Below are 24,376 nucleotides of genomic sequence, written 5' to 3'. Positions count from 1 at the left end.
GGTGAATTTTCACTTTTAAAAATTTGAAATATGCATGTAAAACAATTGGAAGGAAATACACTAAAATATTCAAAGGTGAGTGTCTCTGGACTGTGGCATTATAGGGGATTCCTATTATATTATTTATGCTTTTCTGTTTTTTCCAAATTTTCCACAATAAATACATTACTTTCACAGTTGAGAAAAGGTTCTTTTTAATAGCCTCATATACACATTTTTTTTGCTAGGCTTTGTAAAAGACCATGCATATGAAAGAATTCCCCACGCATATGTGAAGGAACTATATAAAAATCCTCTCACCGCTACTCCAGTTGGATCTTTTACAACCTCCTCATGGACTATTGGAACAACTTCCTAATTGCTTTCCTTGCCTCCAGTATTGACTTTACCGTCCCATTTAAAAAAATTTTTTTAAATTGATTTCAGAGAGGAAGGGAGAGGGAGAGAGAGATAGAAACATCAATGATGAGAGAGACTCATTGATCAGCTGCCTCCAGCACACCCCCTACTGGGGATGAGTCTGCAACCCGGGCATGTGCCCTTGACTGGAATCGAACCTGGGACTCTTCAGTCTGCAGACCAACACTCTAGCCACTGAGTCAAACCGGCTAGGGCTTACCGTCCCATTCTTCATGCAGGCTGCTGCTAAAATGAGCTATCTATAGTGAAAAGCTGTTGTTTACCCCCTACCTACCAATCCTCATGATTTCCAAGGACTTTGTCATAAAGTTGAAACTCCTTAGCAGAGCAGGTCAATCACCAACTAGTTCCGAAACACACACCTCTTCCTGCTTCACTTCCTCTCCCTCTCCCAAGTGCCATATGACCCAAACATATTTAGTCACACTGTCATACCTTTATGTCATTGCAGACATCTGTTGTAGGCAGAACTTCACCTACAGGTGTTAGACCCATGGGATCAGACTGGACCTGGGTTCAATAACCTTGGTACTTGAGTTCTGGCAAAGAAAGAATTCAGAGGCAAGACTCAAACTATAAGAGAACATTTATTAGGAAAATCACAGGATAGAAGTAATTTGTAGAAGAAATGGGCTTAGGAGTTATAGAGGTAAAGGAAGGGCCCTTGGAACTCGGGAGTAAGGAAGGTAACGGTAGCCTGCCTGGGGAGGAGAGGGAAGGGAAAGGAGAGGGCTGCTCTCTGGAGGGAGAGTCCTCTGTCCTAAGGTTTAAAGGTGGAGATTTTAGGGGGAGATCTCAATAGAATATTCGGCAGCTTTCCAGGTATGTCCTTTCCGGGTCTAGGTCCCCACTGATTGGTTGGTGCCAGGACAGGGGATCATTATCCGATGCAGCTGGTCCTGAGGTCGGTCAGCGGTGGTGTTGCTTGTCTGGTTTTGTTGCTTTTCTGGGCCTGGAGCCTCGATGTTATCTCTAAGGAGGAAAGATCAGGGGATCCAAACCTCATGACCAGTGATATGCTAGGGGAGGCAAGGTCACCCTGGGGGCAAGGTCCCACCCTACAATTGTCCTTTGTTAGGTACCCACCTAGGGCTTTCTGCCCTGGTGACTTTCTGTACTTGGCCTATCGTCCTTGCTCTGTTCATGTCTAACTACCTACCACACATCCACTACTCGGGCTGGTAAACCCATCCTATCCTTCAAGCTGGCAGATGACTCCTCCCTAGAAGCTTGTTCTGACATAGCCCTCCGCTGGCATCACTTATTACCCTTTGGCTACCCTTTCTTTGGTGCCGACTTTCGTTCAAGTCCTTGTGGCTATTTAGTGGTTTCTATGCCCATGTACCTAACTGAATGCACCTCCAATACACTTCCTTGAAGGCTATCCATTTTTTTTTAAACTTCATCCAAGGATATGTTTTACTGATTTTAGAGTAGAGGGAAAGGAGAAAGAGCAAGACAGACAGACAGAGAGAGAGAGAGGGAGACAGAGAGGTGAGAGAGAAACATGGATCTGTTGCCTCCCATATGTACCCCAACTGGGGATTGAACCCACAACTTAGGTGTGTACCCTGACCGGGACTGGAATTGGGAACCTTTTGGTGAACAGGATGATGCTCCAACCCACTGAGCCACACTGGCCAGGGTGGAAGGCTATCGTTTTTTAAAAATTGATTTTTAGAGATAGAGGAAGGGAGAGGGATAGAGAGATAGAAACATCCAGGAGAAACATTGATCGGTGGCCTCCTGCACGCCCCCTATTGGGGATAGAGATGCAACCCAGGCATGTGTCCTGACTGGGAATTGAACTAGGGACTTCTTGGTTCATGGGTCAACGCTCAACCACTGAGCCACATTGGCCAGGCGAAGGCTAGTTGATAACTATTTTTAAAAAAAATATATTTTATTGATTTTTTACAGAGAGGAAGGGAGAGGGATAGACAGTTAGAAACATCGATCAGCCGCCTCCTGCACACCCGCAACTGGGGATGTGCCCGCAACCAAGGTACATGCCCTTGATCAGAATCGAATCTGGGACCTTTCAGTCCGCAGGCCGACGCTCTATCCACTGAGCCAAACCTGTCAGGGCTATTTGATAACTATTTAATAAGTGCTTTCTATGTGCCAGGACCGGGGCTAGGCATTGGCCTTTCTAAAAATATGTTTTCTTCTTTGCCTCTGGCCCAGCACATGCCACATGCTTACTGAATGAATGGCTGAATGAGTTATCTAGTACAGAGATCCTCAAACTTCAGTGTGAATATGAATCACTTGAGGAACTTGTAAAAATACAGATGCTGGGGCCCCACCCTAAAACTATTGAAGTTCAATCACCTGTATGTTTAACAAGCTTCCCAAATGATTGTGATGCACTCCAAAGTTTGGGATTGTTGAGAAGTCCCACTTATTTTCAGAAAAGACTGTGCCTATGCCGTTCCAGGCAGATAAAAGCCCACTCTGCATTTGTTTCCTCAAAGTAAGGAAGACACTATTTATTAAGCACCTATTAAGTATTGGGTGAGTTATATTTAGGAGCCATGCTGGCTGGGAAAAATGTCTTTTCCTTTAGAAAATGATGGTGATGGCAGTTGACTGTTTCTCCATTTTTTTGAATTTTATTTTTAAATTACAGTTTACATTCAATATTATTCTGTATTAGTTTCAGATGTACAGCATAGTACTTTACAAAGTGGTCCCCCTCTCTTTTTTTAATGTCTTGGCAAAATAAAAAAATAGGTAACTCTGGTTTGGGGTCCAATTTTTTTAAAACTTTAATTATTAAAGAAAACATGCTTATTGTACAGAATTTGAAAAATATATCTAAGCAAAGAGAACAACATAGATATTTTTGTCTATTTATTCTACCAAAACCTACCTCCATCCCACCTACCCTTAACCCCACACTAATACAAGAGTTGAGAGGAGGAATGACAAATACAGGGATTTTACTTTTTCATTTGCTATTATATCCCAAGTACTTCCCATGTCATGATGATTTTGTTGAAATATCTTTGTTAATGGCTATTTGATATTTTATTGTAATTTATGAAACTATTTCTCTTCTGTTTTGATACAGTTTTAAGGCATGTCAGTCATGATTTTCCCCATGAACGCCTTTGACTCTAGCTACCCTCCAAATGTTCATGTTACTTAAAAGTCTATCTTTGGCTCTTCTTCTTTCTCTTTCATTGATTTTATGTTTCCATTTTTTTCCAGCCCCTTCTATATGCCAGTGACTCCCTATATCCTCAGACCTCTCTCCTGAGTCTAAAGCCCATGAAAGTGAGAGAGTAATGTAAAAATAGTGGGGAGAGTCTTGACTGCCATATTGAAGAGTTGGGGTCCAATTAAAAAAAAATTAGACTAGTTCTGTAAATCCCAAATGTGGTTACTGCTGATTCAAACACAAGCCCCTTTTTACAGTATGAGCCTGTTTCCTTGGCTCTCCCTGCAGCAAGGGGAAATCACTCACAACACTTCCCAGCACAATGAAGGTTTGACACTTGCTGCAGAGTAGCGCGCGCGCACACGTGTGTGTGTGTGTGTGTGTGTGTGTGCGCGCGCGCGCGCGCGCGCGCGCACGCCTGCGTGCCTTCCCTTTCTCCCTTTCTGAGCCTGGCCAGGGAGGGAGCCATCAGGGCTGGGGGGAGTATGGCCACAATTCCAGCTCTTTTTCTTGGCAGTTCAAACCCTATTGTAATACATAAGTATTACACTCCTCTGAAGCCTGAACTTCTCAGGATAGGAGGCAGGAAGCTGAGCTGGAATATGAAAGGGTTTGAAGAGGGCTGTGGTTACACAAATAGCTCTGCTGACCCCTGCACAGGGTGCCTCGGCCTCACTGGCTTTGCTCCACTTCCTGTCGGGTTGGAGAAAATCTCCTAGAAGATCCAGCTCGGCTTGGCCAGGCCCAGCCAGACCTCTCTCTTCCCTGCCCAATTTTCTGGTCTTGGGAAATCTGAGGAGAGGGAGGGTTAGGCAGAAGGGTCTGCTCTGATCTATCTCAAGACTATTAGGTCCTCAGGCACTAATGTTGAGAGAATTACTTACTCAATATCCTGGTGCTTGATGATATGATCTTCTAGGTATTTTCTTTCTCAAAAGCCATCCTCTTGCCCAACCTCCAGATACTTCTCCTTTCTTATTTCCACTTCTTCATACAAACTTCTCAATACTGAAGAAGGAGCAACCCAAAGCACAACCTAGAGTTCTTAGAGTCTGCAGAAAGGGAGAAGTTGGAGGAGGACTGGGATTGGCGAGATGACTGGACTTAGATGACCCCAATGCAAGGACTTTCCAAAAAACACTGGGACTTCACAGAGACTGGAGCTCTAGAAGCTTGGGTGTTGGAGGCCATCTCATCCCACAAACCCACCACAATTAGGGATTCCTCCTGGGACACCCCTAGTATTGAACCCTATCAGAAGAACCTTTGTTTGGCAGCTTTACAGTTAGAGAAATCCACTCATGCTTCAAGATCTGATGATGCCCTTGTTAACAAAGGAAAGAGGGGTAAAAATCGAGGCGTGTCTGGCCCCAGAAGCCAAACAAACATCCCAGAATGTCAGTGTTCAGAATGACACTTACCTAGGTATTATCTCAAGACAGCATTACAATTTAGTCCTAACTGAGGGTCTAGAAAGATGAGTTTTGCTCAAGTCTTCGTTCTTTTCCTAAAGGCCTCCAGGAGCTGACTCTATATCTTGGGTTACATTAGCCACTCCAGGACTCGCCTACTTGACCCAAGTAGGCTCCAGTACAACAAAGGCATTCTGAAATGAATGTCTTCAGAAGTTGGGTGATACTGCAATTCTGTATTTCTAGGTTGACTCCTGTAAGCAGTGTGGGCAGCAGAGACCTGTAGGAATGCCCTGGACTGGGGTTGGAGGAATGGAGCCTCACATAGACCATGAGCTGATAGAGCATGCAATCAGGAATGGAGATGGGTCACTGTCCTTCTGGCTGAGCCTGCCTATCTCCCTGTGAGCTATATAGCCTCAGCATATCTGTTTACTTCATATCTGTGTTTATCTCCTTCCTGGACTTCCCTTTCTCCCCCCCCCCACCCTCCGGGGCTGGATCTGGTCAGTCTTCTCTACTCCCTCAAGATCCCTCCCTAGCTAATCACATGCCATATACCTTTCAGTATTTCCATGGCTTCTAAATATATGGACTGGTCTTTAATTCAGTTCTGAGCTCCAGCTTTGCAATTAGCTCCTCCCAAACACCTACACTTGGCTGACTTGTATTAATTCAACTCACTTGTATTAATTTATCAATTCACTCCCCCATACTGCTATTGGAACATCTCACCTTGTCCCCCTTCTTAACATTTCTTCAGTGGTGTCTGATCTTCCTCCCCAGATATGTGGATGGGACAGGGGTAGGGTGAGGCGGGGGTGACTGAGAGTTGGTTTGAAGTGTTCTGGGGATCTGGAACAAACAGAGAAATTATCTGAGATCCAATAGTACCGTGGTCGGCAAACCGGGGCTTGCGAGCCACATGCGGCTCTTTGGCCCCTTGAGTGTGGCTCTTCCACAAAATACCATGTGCGAGGTGCGCACGTACAGTGCAATTGAAACTTCGTGGCCCGGGGGGGAGAAAGGGGACTAATGGGGGGGATAAGGACACATTTGTAATACCTTAACTAATAAAGAATTTTTTTAAAAATATATTTTATTGATTTTTTACAGAGAGGAAGGGAGAGGGATAGAGAGCCAGAAACATCGATGTGAGAGAAACATCGATCAGCTGCCTCCTGCACACTCCCTACTGGGGATGTGCCTGCAACCAAGGTACATGCCCTTGACCGGAATCGAACCCGGGACCCTTTCAGTCCGCAGGCCGACGCTCTATCCACTGAGCCAAACCGGTTCGGCAATAAAGAATTTTTTTTTAAAAAAAGGAAAAAAAATAATATTTGCTAGAGCCAAGGATATTTAAATAGCAGAATTTTATGAGAATATACAAAATAAATAATTTTGCATAGTAAAAAAAAAAAAAAAGAAAGAAACTTCGTGGCCCATGCTTAAAAGTTGGTATTTTGTGGAACAGCCGGTATTTTGTGGAAGGGCCACACTCAAGGGGCCAAAGAGCCACATGTGGCTCTCGAGCCGCGGTTTGCCGAGCCGCAGTTTGCCAACCACTACAATAGCAGGTCAAGAGTAAGGAAAACAGTTTAGAGGTGGATTACAATGCCAAGTAGAGCAAAGCATGTGAGGAGAAAGTATCCTGTGACAAAACCACAGGGATCAGAGCTGGAGGAGGCTACTGGATGAGAAGAAGCCCCACAGGAGGAAGCGAGGCAACGCTAGAATCATGGTTGGTCATCATTTCTAAGCATCACTCATGTATCTGGTGTGTGAGAGTCAGGAACAATCAGAGAAGCTAAGGAACAGAAGAAAACTAGCAGACTGTCATCTACTCCGTAGCAGAACATTCAGATCCTTTCCAACCTGATTCATGCTTACTTCTCCAGGTTCACCTTTTTCACTCCTCAGCTCACCCCAGTACTACAGGCATTTTCCTGAATTCGGTGTGACTCCTGTGATTCTATGTACATGCACAATTCCCTCTGCCTAGAGCAGCCGTGGGCAAACTACGGCCCGCGGGCCGGATCAGGCCCGTTTGAAATGAATAAAACTAAAAAAAAAAAAAAAAAAAGACCGTACCCTTTTATGTAATGATGTTTACTTTGAATTTATATTAGTTCACACAAACACTCCATCCATGCTTTTGTTCCGGCCCTCCGGTCCAGTTTAAGAACCCATTGTGGCCCTCGAGTCAAAAAGTTTGCCCACCCCTGACCTAGAGTATCATTGCCATTGGTGTCTACTCAGTGAAGACCAGCTCACCCTTGTAGATGAGCCCCAGATTTCTCAACTCCTTCAGACACAGTGAGTAATTCTAATGTCACCTGAGGTATACCTTCTTACCCCAATTATTTCATTGCCACATTATGTAATAATTGTTTATCTGCGTGCCTGAACTGAACTGTGTACTCCATGAGGAAAGAGCCTACATCTTACTGACTGTTTAAACTCCAGCACCTGCCTGGTTGGCATGGCTCAGTGGCTGAGCGTTGACCTATGAACCAGGAGGTCATGGTTCGATTCCCTGTCAGGGCACATGCCCGGGTTGCAGGCTCGATTCCCGGTGTGGGGCGTGCAGGAGGCAGTCAATCAATGATTCTCTCTCATCATTGATGTTTCTCTCTCTCTCTCTCTCTCCTTTCCTATTTGAAGTCAATAAAATTATATTTTAAAAAATAAACCCCAGCACCAAACATACTGGCTAGCACATACTTGGTGCACCCTAAACATTTCTTGGGTGAATAAATGAACAGATTAATGGGCTCACATTCTCATAGGGGAGACAAGCAAGTAAAGAGAAAATTTCAAAGCTGTGTGAAAAGGGCCATGCTAGTAGGTGAACTTGTTGTAATGTACCCCGCAAATCACAGAAGGACGCCTCAAGAAGTCGAATTAAAGGGTCACATTTATTGCAATCCGGGACTATGAGGGGCCATTCCCCAAATCTCATAGTGATAAGATGGCTGCAAAACCAGACTTATATAGGCAAAGATCACAAAGGTATTGATTACATCCCAAGGTTTGGAATGAGGAACCTGGTTTGCAAAAAAGCAGTTGACAGAAGCAGAAGCAGCATGTTAACTAAATCACAGTTTTGGGTCTCCAGAACACTGAGTCAACAGGGACACGTTAACTGGAGCCCTCTGACCTTGGGATAATTGTGCTGTCCTTCCCAGGTAAAGGAAAATGTGCTCTCTAAGACCAGCATGACCACAACCAATGGGATATCCACATTACAATCAATAGGGTATTTAATCGAATGGGGTGATTTATATAATTCAGAAAATTAAAATAACTTTTCTATTATTAAACAGCAAATAAGTACAGAAGCCAAACAGCAGGGTTAAAGTTAAACTATAGTTTCTACCTGAGATGATTGCTACCATATTTCAAACTTGGGTACAGAGAGGAAGGAATGCCTCATTTCAGGCAGTTGTACCCCACTTTCTCCCCCTTGCATTATGCAATTCAATATAAAAACACCAAACAGTAAAATAAAATTTTATTTTTGAGACAAACAAGATATCTTATCCATAGGAATGCAATCAGATAAGCCCTTTTTTGGGAAGGGGGCAGTGCCTTGTTTTGTTTGTGACTATCAGTTAGGGTGCTGGCAAAGTGAAGAATGTAACTGAAGAGAATGTAGTAACTGCTGGCAGAGATGTGGGCAGGGTTGAAGAAACCAGTCAGGGCTGAAGAGGCACTTAAAAACTTGCAACAGCTGGAGGCTGTTGCCACATCTAAGCCTGAGGTCTAGGGTGGGAGCCTGGAACTCAATGAGGAGCTCAGCCACTGTCAGAACCTCAGCTTGGCCCAACAAGCTGGTGATAGGGGAACCCCAACCACGCCCTTTCCCCACAATCAAAAGCTGCCTCCAGCTCTCCTTAGCTAAACTCAATCAGAAGCCAGAGAGCAAGAGAGCCCTGGTGATAGTTCATAGAGGTCATACTCCAGGGTGGAGAGGGGCCAACAATGGATCTGGGTGTTAGGAGAGCAAACAGACAACGATCAGCACAGAGGGAAGATGCCTCTACGCTGCAGGCAATCTGAGTGTATGATCATTGCCTTTTGGGTAAACATTAATTCGAGCCTTGCGGATGACAATTTTATGTCTCATGTTTTGTATATTTAGGCATTTGTGTGTCCAAGCGCATTGAAATATGTGCTGCTTTATTAGTGGGTCTGGGTGGGTACCTATGTTTTTAAAAAGCTTTCCAAGTAATTTTGATAGTCTTTGCTTTTTAAAAAATAATTGTACTTATTGATGAGAGAGAGAGAGAGAGAGAGAGAGAGAGAGAGAGAGAGAAGAAACATTGATTTGTTGTTCCACTAGTTTATGTAATCACTGGTTGCTTCGTGTATGCGTCCTGACCAGGGATCATACCTGCAACCTTGGCGGACAGGGACGACACTCTAAGCAACTGAGCTACCAGCCAGGGCAGATAGTCTTTGCTTTTTGAAAACCACTTTTATAGTCCCACTCTCTCATGTTTTAGAGAAGGAAATTAATGTCCAGAGTAATGGAAAAATGCCATTTTTAGGTGACGTTAAAGGGTTTGGCTAGAAAAGTGACAGGTTTGCACTTATCACAGAGCCCAGTTCGTTCTTCCATTTTACTGATGAGGAAACAGACTGCTAAGATGGAGTGATGGTCCCACTTAGTATTATAAGTCATACAGTCAGGTAGTGAGTTAGTTATATAGTAAGTCACAGAGAAGGAGGGGCTAGCACTAAGACCAGTATTTTTAACTCTTAATCCAGCATTCTTCCAGGCAGCACACTTTGCAGGAAGGTGTGTGTGTGTGTGTGTGTGTGTGTGTGTGTGTGAGAGAGAGAGAGAGAGAGAGAGAGAGAGAGAGCGAGCACGACAGGGAGAACGAACCCTGGGGGCAGCAATTCTAGTGTTCTAATCTCCTGTTCTGGTGAGGTGGAAAACAGAGCAGGCAGGCAGAGTGCATTGGCCACTGGGGCTCTATGCAGAAAGGGCCTGGAGGGACAGGGGAAGGCTGTGGGTGACCTTCAGTCAGGGATGCAGAGTCAGATATTTTAAAGGACACTAGGCGGGCTTTTTCTGGGTGGAGAACTCTCTGGGTGGGTTGGGATTCTGGGAAAGTCTGGAGGGGAGAGATAATGGTCTTAGCAAGAGGAATGTGGTTTAAGCCAAAGGGAATGTCTGTTGTGAAGTGGTCTAAAGGTCAGTTAAAATATATTTTTATTGATTTCAGAGAGGCAGAGAGAGGGAGAGCTAGAAACATCTACACTAATAAAAGAGAAACATGCAAATTGGTGTCACACCGCTACCCTTCCCATTGGCTAATCAGGGCGATATGCAAATTAACTGCCAGCCAAGATGGCGGCCGGCAGCCAGGCAGCTTGAAGCGAACATGAGGCTTGCTTGCTTCAGTGACGGAGGACTCCAACGTTCCCCGCCTGCCGCTGCCGGCCTCTGAGCTTGCAGTTTGAAACATTGTTACAAATATAGAAGCTAAACAAAACCCCAGAAACCTGCTTTCAGCCAGCCGGGATCTCAGAGCTGGAGTTGAAACAGTGTTTCAATTATAGAACCCAAACAAACCAGATACTTGCTTTCAGCAGCCGAGGCCTAAGAGCTGGAGCCAAGCCTCAGAGCTAAAGCTGTCCCAGAATTAAAAAAAAAAAAAAAAAAAGGAGCTGTTGGGAGCTTCAGTCACCCACCAGCCTGAAAACGGCCCTCAGCCCCTCACCCAGACTGGCCAGGCACCCCAGTGGGGACCCCCACCCTGAAGGGGGTGTGACTAGCTGCAAACAGCCATCAGCCCCTCACCCAGGCTGGCCAGGCACCCCAGTGGGGACCCCCACCCTGATCCAGGACACCCTTCAGGGCAAACCAGCCGGCCCCCACCCATGCACCAGGCCTCTATCCTATACAGTAAAAGGGTAATATGCCTCCCAGCACCGGGATCAGCGTGACAGGGGGCAGCGCCCCAAACCCCCTGATCGCCCTGCGGCTCTGTGTGTGACAGGGGGCGGGGCCACAACCTCCCTATCTGCCCTGCTCTGTTCGTGACAGGGGAAGGCACCCCAACCCCCTGATCAGCCCTGCTCTGTGCCTGATAGGGGGGAGCTCCCCAACCCCCTGATCACCCTGCGGCTCTGTGTGTGACAGGGTGCAGGCCCCAACCCCCTGATCGGCCCTGCTCTGTGTGTGACAGGGTGCGGTGCCCCAACCCCCCCCCCCCACCACGGGCCCTGCTCTGTGTGTGACGGAGTAGAGCCATAACCTCCCCATCGGCCCTGCCCAGAGTGTGACAGTGGCGGCGCCCCAACCCCCTGATCGGCCCTGCTCTGTGTGTGACAGGGGGGCAGCGCCCCAACTCCCCTATCGGCCCTATTCTGTGAGTGACAGGGGGGAGCTCCTCAACCCCCTGATCGCCCTGCTCTGTGCGTGACAGGGGGGAACTCCCCAACCCCCTGTTGACCCTGCTCTGTGCGTGACAGGGTATGGAGCCCCAACCCCCCTGATGGGCCCTGCTCTGTGCATGACAGGGGGCAGAGCCCCAACCCCCTGATCGGCCCTGCACTGTGAGTGACAGGGGGTGGCGCCGCAACCTCCCCATCGACCCTGCCTTGAGTGTGACAGGGGGCGGTGCCCCAACCCCCCAATCGGCCCTACCCTGAGCGTGACTGAGGGTGGCATCGCAACCTCCCGATCCTCCCTGCTCTGTGCATGACAGGGGGCGGCGCCCCAACTCCCTAATCAGCCCTGCTCTGAGCCCAACCAGGGGCTGCACCTAGGGATTGGGCCTGCCCTCTGCCACCGGGGAGCAGGCCTAAGCCAGCAGGTCGTTATCTCCCGAGGGGTCCCAGACTGCGAGAGGACACAGGCCGGGCTGAGGGACCCCCCGCTTCCCGCAGAGTGCACAAATTTTTGTGCACCGGGCCTCTAGTCCTATATAATAAAAGGCTAATATGCAAATTGTCTCCTCAGGAGTTCGGCCGACTGGAAGTTCAACCGTTTGCTATGATGGGTGCTGACCACCAGAGGGTGGCACAGAATGAAGGAAGGCCCCAGCCAGCAGCCGGAAGGTCCCAGTCGGCCCTGATCACCGGCCAGGCCTAGGGACCCTACTTGTGCACGAATTTTGTGCATTGGGCCTCTAGTCAATGATAAGAGCGAATCCCTGATGGGCTGCCTTCTGCATGCCCCATACTGAGGATCAAGCCCACAGCTCAGACATGTGCCCTGACCAGGAAGCTTCTTAGGCTTACACTGGGGATTAAGCCTGCAACCAGGTCATGTGCCCTGACTGAAATCAAACTGGCAACCTTTCGGTGTATGCAACTTCTTGGTGTATGTAACCTCAGTGTATGGGATGACGCTCAACCAACCGAGCCACACTGGCTAGGAAGGTCCCTAATTTAAGTTCTTTAAGAGAGAGGTACATGTTTTTGGTGAGCCTACAGGGTGTTGATTGCCTTCAGCTCAAAATAATTCACATGCCAAAGTGGCAAATTCTGGGGTGGCCTGTTCTAAATCCCTCCTCTAAAACTTCTTGAGACGTTTCACTTTCCAGAAGTTTTAGTACACTATTGATAGCAAAGCTTAATTTTAAAAAACTTCTAATAAATTCATTCAATCTTATCCAGCTTGATCACATATAAAATTTCCTCACTCAAGATTCCTTTTCATAAACTTTCTACAACTTTCTGTGTCTCTTTTAGTTGGTCTCTTGTTCTCTTACCCAATTCAGAAATAATCAGGATAAAAATCACTTTATTTCCCTAATGAAACACATCTCCATATCTCATACCTTTTTTTTTTCAAGCCAAAACATATCTTATTTTTTTGGTATATATAGTTGTTTTTCCTATTATCATTGATTTTTGTAGCTTTAATTACGTATATTAAAATTCTTAAAATTTTCTTTAACTACCAGAACATTAAACAAGTTTATTTCAGATGTAATAGCAATGTTAAAATCAACAAGTTTAATTCTTAATGGCACCAAGTAAACTTAGTCATTTAAGTATTTTTAAAGTTATTCCCTCCAAAAAACGGAGGGAGCTTTTCTTTTTCACCCCACATATCATGGTTTCCCAATAGCTCTGCTTTTTGGAGGATTTTCAATAAATTAGTAAACTGCTTTGGGGATATTTTAGAACTTCTTGCCCCAAATAAAAATGAATCTGGACAAATTATATACTGCATTGCCAGAACCGGTTTGGCCAGTGGATAGAGCGTCGGCCTGCGGACTCAAGCGTCCCGGGTTCGATTCCGGTCAAGGGCATGTACCTCGGTTTCGGGCACATCCCTGGGGATGTGCAGGAGGCAGCTGATCGATGTTTCTCTCTCATTGATGTTTCTGGCTCTCTATCACTCTCCCTTCCTCTCTGTAAAAAATCAATAAAATATATTTAAAAAAATTATATACTGCATTGATTTCTCTGCAGATTCTTTTCCTTAGAACCTAAATGCAACTGCCATAGGGTGTAATTTCACCCCACAGTAAAAACTATCTGTACTGAAAAATATGATGGAATCATATTCTGCAATCATCTAGTTAATAACATTGTTTTAGCTTAATGATAATTTTTAAAATCATATTTCAAAATAACCAACTCAACATGGGACATTATTTCAGTCTTTACTGACTCAGGTATATGAACTAGTACCCAGCTCTTCTATATCTTCCTCTTCCATAAGTGGATGGAATTATTTAATACAAGTTTGATGTAAACAATGAACTCTTTACAAAAATTTACAATTTAGGTTAAAGTCATTGACTAGTGAGGAAAAAGAAACACTATAATGAGAGGGAGCCTACATCCTCAATTCAAAATCTAATATTTTTTTCCTCCTTCAATAACATGTACTTAATTGTCATAAGGCAGCTATATATGTGTTCAATAAACACATTTAGGAACACATTCATAGGACTGATTAGAAAGTCCAGATGAAATGGTTATAGAAGTAGAGGCAGTGTCATTTCAGAAAACTCATTTATATATCAAAATCTATTTGATATCTGGAAGTTTACAAAAATGCTGAATTCTTCAAAGTAATAATAAAATTATTATTACTTCTATAACTCAAGCACTCTTCGCTTGGCAAGAGCAAGTTGAAGCTTAGCCCATGAAGGTAAAGGTGCTTAATGATGAACTTTTCTTCTAAGCTTAGATTTAGACTGAATATACCCAAGAAATCAGCATCGTCTTTCTACGTTAGAACCCTATAAAGTTCATCAACTATCTTCCTTTTCTGCATTATTCTTGGCACTCAATTTAGACTGCTGAAGTCTATTGTACTTTGTACTTTCACATACAATTCTTAACCTTTAAAAACCTTAATTTCTAGTGAAAACTAAGAAGTAAGCAACCGTGAACTGTCTGTTACATAAGTATTATTTTAGATTGACAAATTTATGAAAACATTTCATAATTTCTAAAATTACTACCATAATATGATAATGTAAAAGACTGTAAAAATTGCATCCAAACTGCTTCTGGCATATGGAATAAATTAAATTTACCTACTTTGATGGCAAAAGCTTTTTCTTATTAGTTTTTGTGGAGAAAACTATTAAGATTTACTTGTATTTGTCCTTGGGGTCAGAGGAGCCATTTGTGCAAACAACAACAACAACAACAAAAACAACAACAAAAAACCCCACAACCCTTTTGGCTTTCTTTTTCCCCCTTCAGCCTTAGGAGCAGGGGATGATAAATGTAGGTGGGCTTTGAAGTGCTTCTACAGCTGTATATCTGGTTTTGCAAAGATTTGTAAGATAAGAACAACTACCCTCAAAACCATAACTTAAGTAACATCATTGGTTGATCTATCTGTCTAACTATTAGTACATCTTCCTAATTTGCATCTTTTCCTCTAGGTACCTAGTTTTATTTTAGCTTGAGGAGGAGGCTCAAAGACTCCACATACATGAGAGGTTCAGGGACAGAAAGTTAATTGAGGTATATATGACATTCTGAGCTAAGGATGAGACATTCTGAGCTAAGGATGAGGCAAGGTGTCTTGAGGGCTTCAAGTGGTCATTACAGGATGATAAGAAGAGCAGATGTTTAGGTAGATCATAAAAAGGTATTTCTGGCAATAACTCTTATATGGGCAAGGTCCCTAATTTACATTCATTAAGGGAGAGGTTAAAGTTTCTCATGAGCCTGCAGGGTCTTTATTGCCCTCAGCTCAAAATAATCCTCATGCCAAAGAGGCCTCTTCTGAACCCTTACACTTTCCTACACATGTTGGGCTTGGAAGGAGCCTTAGAGATCATCCACTCACATATGAGGAAATCAAGGAATGAGAGAGGAAATGATTCACCCAATCACACAGATGAAGTGACAAAACTAGGACTAGATCCCAGTCTACGTGACTGCCTATCAAGTCACCCATGTAATTCCCATGATTCTGAACACAGTTTCAAATGTGCCTGTGTACCTGTGGTCTGTGTAATATCAACATTAAATCTGCTTAAGTTGTATTTTTGGCAAAGTTAGTTCCCATTCCTTTGGGTCCATAAGTATGCTCAGCTTTGCCTGTCCATCCATCATTTCCGGTGTGTTCTTCTATGTATTACAGCTGTGTGCAGCCAACATGTGTCTCTGTTTTAAGATGAAGGATGTGTGTCAAACTGCAGTTGTTGGTTTTGTGTCTATGTGATTGCTGATGCCTAAGGGCAATTGTGATTCTGTAGCTGCTTGTGTGTATGTTAGGATGAGGGGTCTATGGGCTGCTGTGTACCTATTTATGTGCCTCTTTTCATGTTGAGAGTTGCATGTCTGCTGACCACTGCGTGTCCATCTGGATGTGTGTTTGCACACAGTAAAGGATGTGGGTTTAACTGTGTCCACGTGGACTGCATGTTGCAAGGCTGAGGGGAACCTTTTTTTTCTTTTATCCCCGGATTATGAGAAAACGTGTGTGAGAAAAATGTGTGTCCAGGACAGGAATGTTTGTGTCTCACACAAGCTCGGTCCTCCCCCAAGAACTGGGGTTACGTCTAGTTCAGGGATGCTTTGGCATTGCTTTCCCTGGAGGCCTGGCCTCGCTCAGCCCCGTCCCGGGAGCAAAAGCCCTTGGGAACTGGGGCGGGGGTGAGGCGGGGTGAGAGGGGGGATTTATTCGCAGCCTAGCTCCGCCCCCCCACTCCGGCCATCCCATTGGCTCAGTCCGCGGTGACGTCGCGGGGATCGCAGACAGAACCCCCGGCGCCCGGAGCGCGGGAGGTATTGTCCGCCCCCCGTCGCTTCCTCACCTGGCCTCCGGCGCGTCTTTATCCCGCTGCCCGGAGCCGGTGCCGGCAGCCGCCGCCTCCGCCATGGTGTCCCCGGTCACCGTGGTGAGTGAACGAGCCAGCGAGCGAGCCAGCGTCCTGCGCGGCCCGAGCCCACCGGCCGGGGGACTGCACTGCGGCGGGGCGAGCCCCTGGGGGCCGAGGACGGGGAGGGGCCCCGCGGCGGCGGTCTCCCGGCTGGAGGCGGCCGCGGTCGGGGCCTCCCGGCTTCCCAGGCCCCCGGCGCCCTCCCTCCGCGCGCCCCCCGCCCCTCCGCGTCGGGGAGGGGCACCGTGGGCACGTGACTCGGAAGCGTGACTCTGTTGATTTCTGCGCGTCTGGCGCGGGTCGGCGGGAGTGCTGCCCGGACGGGAAGGGTGCAGGCGCCTGCTGCCGGGTTCTGCGTGGGCTGCCTACGGGGAGGCGTGGGAGAGGGTGAGGGAGGGTGCCTGGGTCCTCCGGGGAACCCTGCCCCAACATTTGTTTCCTCCCCTTCCCCATTTTATCAACAAGTCTGGGTCGGGGAGGGGGCGCACCCGAGTCAAAGCTTCGTAGATAAGACGCAGCTGGAAGAGGGGTCGTTATCTATTGACACCTCTTCCTGTTCCGACTTTCTCAACTCTAACCCATTCCCCATATTTCCTCTAATGCTGGGTTCTTTAGGACTGTCAAAGTCTCCCCCGCTACTACTGGCCATTTCTTCTAGAGGTTGCTGCTCCCAGGGGCTGGCTGGTGGATGCTGGGGAGATCTGGGTTCCGTGGGGGCTGTTCATCTGTCTCCTTCAGTCTCCTCCTCTGCCTGTGCCCTGCCCTGCCCTGCCCTGCCCTGCCCTGCCCTGCCCAGCCTGGATGGGGGGATATCCAGAGGAAGGGACGTAGTCATCTTTTCTTCCTGTTCTCACCCTGGCAGAGTAAGGGCAGTCTTAGACCCTGGACCCACCCATCTTCCTCTTCCCAACCTCCTGCATCAGTCTGATCAGTCCCCAGCTAACTGGTGGTCTGGAAACTGAGTGTGTCCCCTGAGCCCTGTGCTGGACAGCTCACCCAGACAGAGGCACCATCACTTGGGCAGAGCGTGGGTATACAGGGCAGCTCAGCTGCTCTGACTAGCTCTTAGAGACCTTGTACCAGAAGCCCAAGGAAAGGAGTTTCAGGGGATCACAAGTTCAGAATATCTCAGAGCTTGTTCCCCATCTCCTCCCAAGGATGTTGGAGCTTTGGAACAAGCTTAGCGAGCACTTGCAGTGACCTTGGCCACAATCTTTCTTTAGCTGCCCTCCCTCCCCAGGCCGGCTGAGCCCGAGTCAGCTGCTCTAACTTCCCCCTCATAGTTCCCCATCTCCTCCCAGCCGGTCTGCTGGCTTCAGATCAAAAGCTGGACAGAGAACCCCCACCCCTTCCCGTCTCTCTTTCTGAGGTGCCTTGAATTGCGCTTGTTCTCTGGGAAATGAGACTGACACCCCCTCTCCCTCCAACCTCCAGGTCCCTGAAATTGCAGGTGTTTCAGGGGCGGTTTTGCTCCCAACTCCTGGGTCCATTTCTCTAGCCAGCATCCCTAGCTCCTCGCCTTGCCCATGATGGTTGCCTTTATACTGGAGCAGTTGGAGTGGAGGCTGAGGAGCAGACTCACTGAGGAGAGAGCCTGTGGGGCTGGGGTGGTTGGCAGTGTACCACCTCACGCATTCCTGGCACTCACCTGGTGTTGCTAGGGCCCTAAGCCTGTGCCCCGGCCCCATTGCTGAGGATCATGAGTTGGCCAGTTGGCCAGGTGTCTCTGTGGTTTTCTGCTGACTGCACTCCAGACAGCTGAGGGCTGATGCTGGCAGAGAGGAGCTAAAGGGGCTTTGGGGAGGGACAAGGAGGGGGGCAGGAAGGGTGAAGCGTTTGGGCTTCAGGAGAGGACATTATCCCAAGATCTGTTTTCTGCCCAGTGAGTGACCATTCTGGTCCTGCCCCAGGGTCAGCAATGGATATGGCCAGCAGGAATAGTGGAGCCCCTTCCCCTTCCTAATGGATGAAGCCTCAGGGCAGTGATGGGCTTGTTCACATTCTGCTGGCTGGTTGGGGCAGGCCAAACTGGTTTCTGTGTGTCAGTCCTCCGAACAGGGAGGTGGGCCTGTCTCTGGGGTGAATGTCTGGGCTGGCTCTGAACTCCCGAGCTCTGAGTGCTGCCCTTGTCCTATGTCCTCCAGGTGAAGAGTGAGGGGCCCAAGCTGGTGCCCTTCTTCAAGGCCACCTGCGTGTATTTTGTGCTCTGGCTGCCCTCGTCCAGCCCATCGTGGGTCAGCGCCCTCATCAAGTGCCTGCCCGTCTTCTGCCTCTGGCTCTTCCTTCTGGCCCATGGCCTAGGATTCCTGCTGGCCCACCCCAGTGCCACACGCATCTTTGTAGGGCTCATCTTCTCCACCCTAGGTGATGCCTTCCTCATCTGGCAGGACCAGGGCTACTTTGTACACGGTCAGTTGCTGCAGTAGCTACCTGGGAGGAATCCTGGGGTTGGGGGCTAGAGAGTCCTAGAGGGCTAAGGATTTGGGAGCTTTGGAACAAGAATATTGGGAATCTGAGGGATTTTGAGACCCATAACTAACTGTGGGGCCCCTGTTGGAGGATGACCTTGCTGGTGATCTGGTGATCAGTTCTGGAGTTCCTCAGGGGAGTTGGGGGTCTTTACCTTTGTGGATTTCTTCCCACCCCTGTTCCTCCCAAAACAAAGCTCCTGGGTTATCCCAAATGTTCCATTCCCACCCCAGCCCCTGTACTCATCACTCACCTAAGCCTGCCCTCAGCAGCGCCTCATTCTCTCACTCCCAGGTCTACTGATGTTTGCTGTGACCCACATGCTCTACGCCTCAGCCTTTGGTATGCGGCCATTGGCTCTTCGGACAGGTCTGGTGATGGCACTGATGTCGGTCCTGTTTTATGCCTTCCTCTACCCGGGCCTCTCAGGTCCCTTCACCTACTTGGTGGGGGCCTATGTGGCCCTTATCAGCTTCATGGGCTGGCGGGCTATAGCAGGGCTACGGCTGGTCGGGGCGGCCTGGCGCTGGACTGAGCTGGCGGCTGGCAGTGGTGCAGTGCTCTTTATCATCTCTGACGTGACCATCGCTGTCAACAAGTTCTGCTTTCCCGTGCCCTACTCGCGGGCACTCATCATGTCCACCTACTATGCTGCCCAGATGCTCATTGCCCTGTCAGCTGTTGAGAACCGGGAGCCAGTGGAAGACTACAGACTGAGCAAGGCCAACTGATACCCCAATGGCTAGGTTCTGGTCACCTGTCTTCTCCTGGGACTGGGGTCCAGAACCTGGGAACCTGCAAGAGTTGGTTCAGGATGGCTACAGTTTCAGACTGAGGCAGCAGGTACCACCTGGAAAATGTACAAGTTTGATGGGGTGAGCAGGAAAGGACCTCTAGCAGAGCTGGTGGTCTAGGGCAATGCTGAGAGCTAAAGAGAGTCAGACTAATATTCCTTGCTGGAGCCAGAAGTAGACATCTCCCCACCTCTACCCCATTGGGATTGTCAAAACCCCTCTGGAGGGTGATGGTGCTCAGCTTCTTGACCTCCCCGCGCTTCTACTAGATGGAAGAGTCTGGCTCACCCACTCTCACTCTCTCTGATCTATGTAGAGTTGAGGGGGAGGGGAGAAATCTGTGCTAAGGCTTGAAGCCCCTTTCAAAGGCCTCTAGTTGGGCAGATTGGATGGAGTGGAGTCTCCCTTTCCCTCACCTATCCTTGTTACTTGAACAATTGCAATCTCTGTGTGGTGGGTAGGAAAGTGTCTGACCAAGTAGGCAAGAGAGGGGAGTTCTTTGGCCTGGGAGCTTGGGGTATCAAGGATTCAAGTTGGTCCCATCTCTCTCAAAGGCCAGCCCAGAGCTCAGGCCCCACATCACCACCCTCAGACCCTATCCCCAGGGCGAGGGTGAACCATGCCAAAGGAAGGGGCCAGCCTGTGTGTGTCTATGTGTGTGCAATCTGTCTCCCAGCCTGTGTCTCTCTCTGCCATCTGTCTCTGTCCTGCTGTCTGTCAAAGTCTTATAGGGAGAGGCCTCAGGGAGCTGCTGAAGGGATACTGGGCCTGGCTTGGAGAGCTGGGAGTCCCCCAAAACACCCCCCCCAAGTTCTTTCTTCCTACCACCCTGCACTGGGAGCAAGATGAGGGGGGGCTCCAGTGACACTCTAGGGTCATAAGACCCAAGGCACATTCAATGCAAGGTGAGCAAGGATGGGGCAATTCCATCCTTTACTGTTCATATGAAAAAATAAAAATAAAAACCAAGGGCCGCTGGCTGCCCTGCTTGTCTGTCTGTGTGGTGCTTGCCTATCCTGGAGAGGAGGGTGTGGGGGCATGGAGCCAGGGGCCCTGGATGTCCTCATAGTCTGGGTCACAGTACTGGCCAGTGCATCTTGGCGCCAGGCTGGTTCCCTGGCTCTGGTAACACTGCTGGTTGGAGTGGGTCTCACTTCCCTGGTCACATGTGTGGGTGAGAACGTAGTTCAGGAGGATGGGGGATGGGTAGAATTTGCCACTGTCCAAATTTGTCCTGAGGCACTTGCCTGTGCATGGGTGCCCAAGCACCTTTGGTGGTTCTTAGTTACTCTGTGTCCTCCTGCTGCCCACCTCCTCCCTGCCTCACCCCAGACCTGCTGCCTGCTCCAAACAATCCAGATTCCCTTCAACCATCTTCTCTCTTCTTAGACCCAGGGCTCAGTTGAACAGCTTGGAAGAATGGGATTAGACTGGGTGATTCATACTTTTGATGTGAAGCCCTGGTAGAATTACGTTTCTCCCCTACTCCAGGGACATTTGCATCTTAATGGGCAGTGCTCTGACCCAGAATTTGAAAGGGAAGCCTTGGGTGGTTTTGAATAGTAGAGGGGTTGTATAGTTATGGGGATATGACAAAAGGCAATGCAGGTCCCTTGTGGGTATTGAATGAATCAGTGATTTTCAAAACAGGGTTTTTACAGAAATCTCTGATAGGAGATGGCAAAAGAATAAGTAAAGGAGGGAGGCTCAAAGACCTCTCCCCCCCTTTTTTTTAAAGGGAATGATTCCACTGCAAAAACAAGTTTAAAACCTAGAGCTGGATGACTAATCCTTTCTAGCTCTGAGATGCTCTAGTTCTCAAACGTTGGGGACCCTGGGCACTAAAGAGGCAAGGTCCCGAGGCCCTTCAAACTCCAGAACTTTGATGTCAGACCTACATGATGGTAAAGGAATGGGAGGGAACAGGATGGGGAGAAGGATGAATCAGGCAAGACTTGCCCACCTATGCCAGGAAAGGAGGGGAGTGTGCAGTGTGGCTATGGAGGAGGAGAAGAAAGGCCTGGTCAAACGGGCCGGTCACTTTCTACGTGGGTGGGTTTGGACTAAGCTCTCAGCAGTCTGGGTTGTGTGAATCCCCTTTCCTCTTCCACTTCCATCTCCTTGGTCCCTGCTGTACATCAACTATACCACCCTCAGAGACAGGAAAGGGTAAGCTTGCTCAGTTTATTGTCCCATCCCTTCACTGAATGTTTACATTGACAAGCACCAGAGAGCAAACTGGGTTTCCCTCACTGGGGCCATACAGAGGACAGGCCAAGAGGACCCACATCACAACATCCTGATGCCGGGACTGGGATGGAGCTCACATAAGGTACTTTGATTTCTTCTGCAGGCTCTCGGTGACTGATGCTAGAATTGTCTTGTCATCTTTGTCTGAAACAGCAAGGCAAGTGTTTGTTAGTTTAGTGATGCCAGGGGTAAGGGAAACTCCACATAGCCGGTTACTATGGAGGAACTGCCTGGGACCCTCAATTCTTCCCTGGGGCTGGGCCCCAGTTCTAGTCTCCCAAGGTCAGCTGAGTGTGTGTAGCCAAGAGCTGCCAGTTATTCAGCACTTAGTATTTGCCAGGCACTTCCATGCACTATCTCACTCATCCCTAAGAAGAAGATGAGAAAATAGGTGCAGAATGGCTTGCCAAGGTCACACGTCTGGTCAGTGGTGGAGCCAGGGCCCTGGCCCATGTGTTTAACAACCAGAATTGAGTTGTCAGGGATCTTTCTCCAGCTGTGGTATGAAAGCTAGATATCTTCCACAGTGCCGTCCCTGGTCTAGTTCTGTCACGTAGTTCAGCAGCCACTCTGAAGGCATCACCTCAGTGTGGCAGGCATTTAGCTGACTTGAGAGAGCAACAGGACAAGGTCCTTTCCCCAAGGAAAGGCATCTATAACAGGATGAAACAGGTCTATAACTAGGGAGACCATGGACACCAATGGAATGTCATGGGGAGTTCAGGGAGTGGCAGTGGATGAAGCTTGGAGAGGTAGTTGTGGGCGGGGTGGAGCCTTGTTGGTTGGGATTTTATTGAGAGGATCATGGGAAGGCTAGGACGTTAAGCAGGAGGGAACAAGGAAGGTCAGCTTTGCATTTAGTTCATGCTACTAGCTGTGTAGCTGTGAAGACAGTAGACGGTGTAGGAAGGCATCACATATGTCCCCTACATGTGCGCACACGAGCAGAAATGTGGCACACACATGCAGGGTGTGGGCATCCACTAGGTTCCCTTTAGCCCTCTCCTCATTTGTGCCTCATTTCCCCCTTATCCGAGACCAGTCGTTTTCAATCTTGAATCACTTGCAAAGATTTGTAACCTAAAGATTCTTTCCATGACTCTGCCAGAGAGATTGTGATTGGGGAGTCTGGTTCAGTGTCTTTTTCAAGGCAAGTCTAGGCCTACCAACGGTTGCAAACTACAGTCTGCTGAGGGTTTGCCAACTCTCACATCTGCAGGGGCCAGGCACATAACAAATGACATTGAGGGTGGAGAGTGGTACCAACTATGGCCAATGTTTAACCACCTGATGGCAGATTAAATACAAACGTTGCCAGCCATATGAAGAGAGTCCACAACCCCCAGGACTGCCATTTTGTGCCTCTGCCCCAGATGGGAAACAACCCGTTTCCCACGCCCACCCCACCCCAGGCTCTTCCCGCAGCACTCTTACCATAGACGGTGAGTGTGCAGCTGCTGCGGTCCTTGCCCAGCTCGTTCTCCACCAGCACGCTGTACTCGCCGCTGTCCTTGAGTGTGCAGGTAGGGATGACAATTGTGCATACCCCGCTGGTGGAGTTGTACCAGAACTTGGAGTTGGCTGTGATGTTAATGTCACCCTTGTAGAGGGTCACGGTGGGCCGGGGGTTCCCAAGGAAGGCACAGGTCATGGTGCAGTCCTGGCCACGCAGCACCGTGTGGGGCTTGAGCGGAGTCAGGAAGCGTGGCGCGTGGCGCCAGTCCTTCTTCTCATACGGCTTTAGCTTGGAGCTCAGGTCTTCGACTGCGAGGATGGAATGCAGAGGCTGTGAGCATCTTCAGGTCCCTACCAGCTCGGAAGGTGCCCTTGAGACCCATCACATGGAATTTTGATGACCTGGGTTAGATTCCCAGATGCCACCAACTCTGGGGACTGACTTTTTATTGCTTCCTAAGGTTCTACCACCACCCTCCCACCCACCCTCCCACCCACCTTACCACTTCAGGGTTCCATGACATAAGCCAGGTCTGCAGGGTTTTATACTTTCCAGACCCTGGAGTCCTAGTCTTCTTTCTAGCCACCGGCTTCCCAGAACTGAGGTGTTATCCTGCTTTTAATCCCCCCTCCAAGCTTTCCTCAATGTCCTCCCAGCCTCCATGGTCTCAGCTCTCTCCTATATAGCCCTGCATTTCACATTTCCTGACACCATCCCCGCCCTTAACCCCTTCCCTCCACAGTTGCTGAACTTCATGCCCACTCCCTTCTCCTTGGAGACCCTTCCCAGTCCTCACCGCCTTCATCCCCTGGGCTCAGGACCACTCTCAGCACTACACCCCGCCCTATCTCTGGCCCAATACTGTCCCCCCTCCCCAAGGGTACCTCCCCATCCCCACCTTAGTCTCACTCCTCAGTGTACCCCAAAGGTGGCTTCTCCCCTAGGCTTCCTGACCTTTATTGCTCTGCCCAGCTTCCCAATGTTCCCACTCCCACCTCAATGGTTCTCTGATTTTACCTTAAATTCTTGATACCCTCTTGCCTCAGGGATCTCAGACATAACCTGACCCCCTAAACACC

The 24,376-nt window shown here is 48.4% G+C and overlaps 2 protein-coding genes and 1 long non-coding RNA gene across 3 annotated transcripts in view; 1 reads left to right on the top strand and 2 right to left on the bottom strand.

The window, feature by feature from the left end:
* Positions 1-1,349: 1,349 nt before the first annotated feature.
* On the bottom strand, positions 1,350-5,849 carry LOC111827046. Its single transcript, XR_002830502.1, has 3 exons — positions 5,734-5,849; positions 4,471-4,638; positions 1,350-1,392 (listed from the first exon to the last, which is right to left on the bottom strand). It is a non-coding gene; the product is annotated as an uncharacterized LOC111827046 (long non-coding RNA).
* A 10,361-nt stretch (positions 5,850-16,210) lies between these two features.
* Positions 16,211-20,584, top strand: TMEM86A (transmembrane protein 86A). Its single transcript, XM_006093801.3, has 3 exons — positions 16,211-16,346; positions 18,473-18,737; positions 19,092-20,584. The coding sequence occupies exons 1-3, from the start codon at positions 16,326-16,328 to the stop codon at positions 19,526-19,528; spliced, it is 723 nt and encodes a 240-aa protein (XP_006093863.1). The 5' UTR covers positions 16,211-16,325; the 3' UTR covers positions 19,529-20,584.
* Positions 20,585-21,889: 1,305 nt separating this feature from the next.
* IGSF22 (immunoglobulin superfamily member 22) overlaps positions 21,890-24,376 on the bottom strand; it is a 22,802-nt gene continuing 20,315 nt past the window's right edge. Inside the window, exons 22-23 of the mRNA XM_006093799.3 lie at positions 23,276-23,611; positions 21,890-21,985 (exon numbers count right to left, since the gene is read on the bottom strand). Of these exons, the coding sequence (XP_006093861.1) occupies positions 21,915-21,985; positions 23,276-23,611 (407 nt within the window). The 3' untranslated portion in view covers positions 21,890-21,914. The remainder of the gene's footprint in view (positions 21,986-23,275; positions 23,612-24,376) is intronic.

Source organism: Myotis lucifugus, unplaced genomic scaffold, assembly GCF_000147115.1.
Source record: "Myotis lucifugus unplaced genomic scaffold, Myoluc2.0 scaffold_124, whole genome shotgun sequence".
Taxonomy (NCBI): domain Eukaryota; kingdom Metazoa; phylum Chordata; class Mammalia; order Chiroptera; family Vespertilionidae; genus Myotis; species Myotis lucifugus.
Note: the sequence above shows the minus strand (reverse complement) of the source record. Positions and strands in the feature narration are given on the sequence as shown.

Coding starts and splice junctions, on each gene's coding strand:
- TMEM86A (XM_006093801.3), top strand. CDS start 16,326: ATGGTGTCCCCGGTCACCGTG. Junction 16,347..18,472: donor TGGTGTCCCCGGTCACCGTG/GTGAGTGAACGA, acceptor TATGTCCTCCAG/GTGAAGAGTGAGGGGCCCAA. Junction 18,738..19,091: donor CCAGGGCTACTTTGTACACG/GTCAGTTGCTGC, acceptor TCTCACTCCCAG/GTCTACTGATGTTTGCTGTG.